Below are 992 nucleotides of genomic sequence, written 5' to 3' on the forward strand. Positions count from 1 at the left end.
TACCTATTGTTTAAAAGGCCCTCTGGTGGCGCAAGAAGACGGATTTTATAAAATGTTCCATAATACCACCTTTTCCTTTATTTATTTAAAAATAATAAAAGCTTTATATTTCAAATATAAAAATTTACAAATCAATATTTTTAGATTCACATGGTTCATTGGAATAGTGAACTGTACAAGGACTGTAGGGATTCGGCTTGTAACAAGCAAGGACTTCTAGTACTGGCTTCATTTATTAAAGTAAATATTTATAATAAAGATTAAAAAAAAAAATTTGTGTGATGATCACAAAAATTTAATTTTAGCTAGGACAGCCAAATGTAGAATTAGAAAAAATTGTTAAAATTTTGGGAAATATAACTTTTAAAGGGCAGAGATGTCCATTGAGAGAGCAAGTAGATCCAGCCAAGTTTATCCCTGGTGAGTATGGTTTCTATTTAAAATTTTAATTAAAATTTTTTATTACATTTTTTCATTGTACATAGATAATATATCTTATTGGACATATGAAGGATCATTAACAACTCCACCCTGCCATGAAAGTGTCACTTGGATAGTTTTTAAGAATCCAATTGAAGCTAGTGCTGAGCAGGCAAGACAAGTTTTTATTCAATACTTGTGAAGAAGATTGTTTATTATATTTACTTTTAGTTATCTAACATTTTTGTTACAGATAAGTAAATTTAGGAGTCTAAGGTGTCACAGTGAGACGGAGCGTGCCCCACCAGATTCCAGCGGAGGTTACATCACTCTGAATCACCGCCCTCCACAACCTCTATTTGGCCGCCTGATTCGCCACGTGAATTACCGGAAATCTGAACGAAATGCATTTCGCTAACCTGTAAATATTCTAATCATGGAGATTAGAGCCAAGGCAATAGAATATTTTCTAGAAAGGACATCCTTATTTTATTTATTAAATTTGAGAAAAAATTTGTTTTATATAAATTCAAATAGTGAGAAAAAATATATATTGTATATAAGAAAAGAAA

General features: G+C 30.8%; 1 protein-coding gene across 4 annotated transcripts in view; it reads left to right on the forward strand.

Moving 5' to 3' along the window:
- Positions 1 to 992, forward strand: part of LOC111627823 (carbonic anhydrase 1-like) — a 6,599-nt gene extending 5,607 nt beyond the window's left edge. For all 4 annotated transcript variants that reach the window (XM_023371470.1, XM_023371471.1, XM_023371469.1 and 1 more), the window contains 4 exons: positions 145 to 240; positions 306 to 420; positions 486 to 592; positions 674 to 992. In XM_023371470.1, coding sequence (XP_023227238.1) covers positions 145 to 240; positions 306 to 420; positions 486 to 592; positions 674 to 838 — 483 coding nt within the window. In that variant the 3' untranslated portion in view covers positions 839 to 992. The remainder of the gene's footprint in view (positions 1 to 144; positions 241 to 305; positions 421 to 485; positions 593 to 673) is intronic.

The sequence above is a fragment of the Centruroides sculpturatus genome, unplaced genomic scaffold, assembly GCF_000671375.1.
Source record: "Centruroides sculpturatus isolate CEXI.00-Female unplaced genomic scaffold, Cexi_2.0 scaffold377, whole genome shotgun sequence".
Taxonomy (NCBI): Eukaryota; Metazoa; Arthropoda; class Arachnida; order Scorpiones; family Buthidae; genus Centruroides; species Centruroides sculpturatus.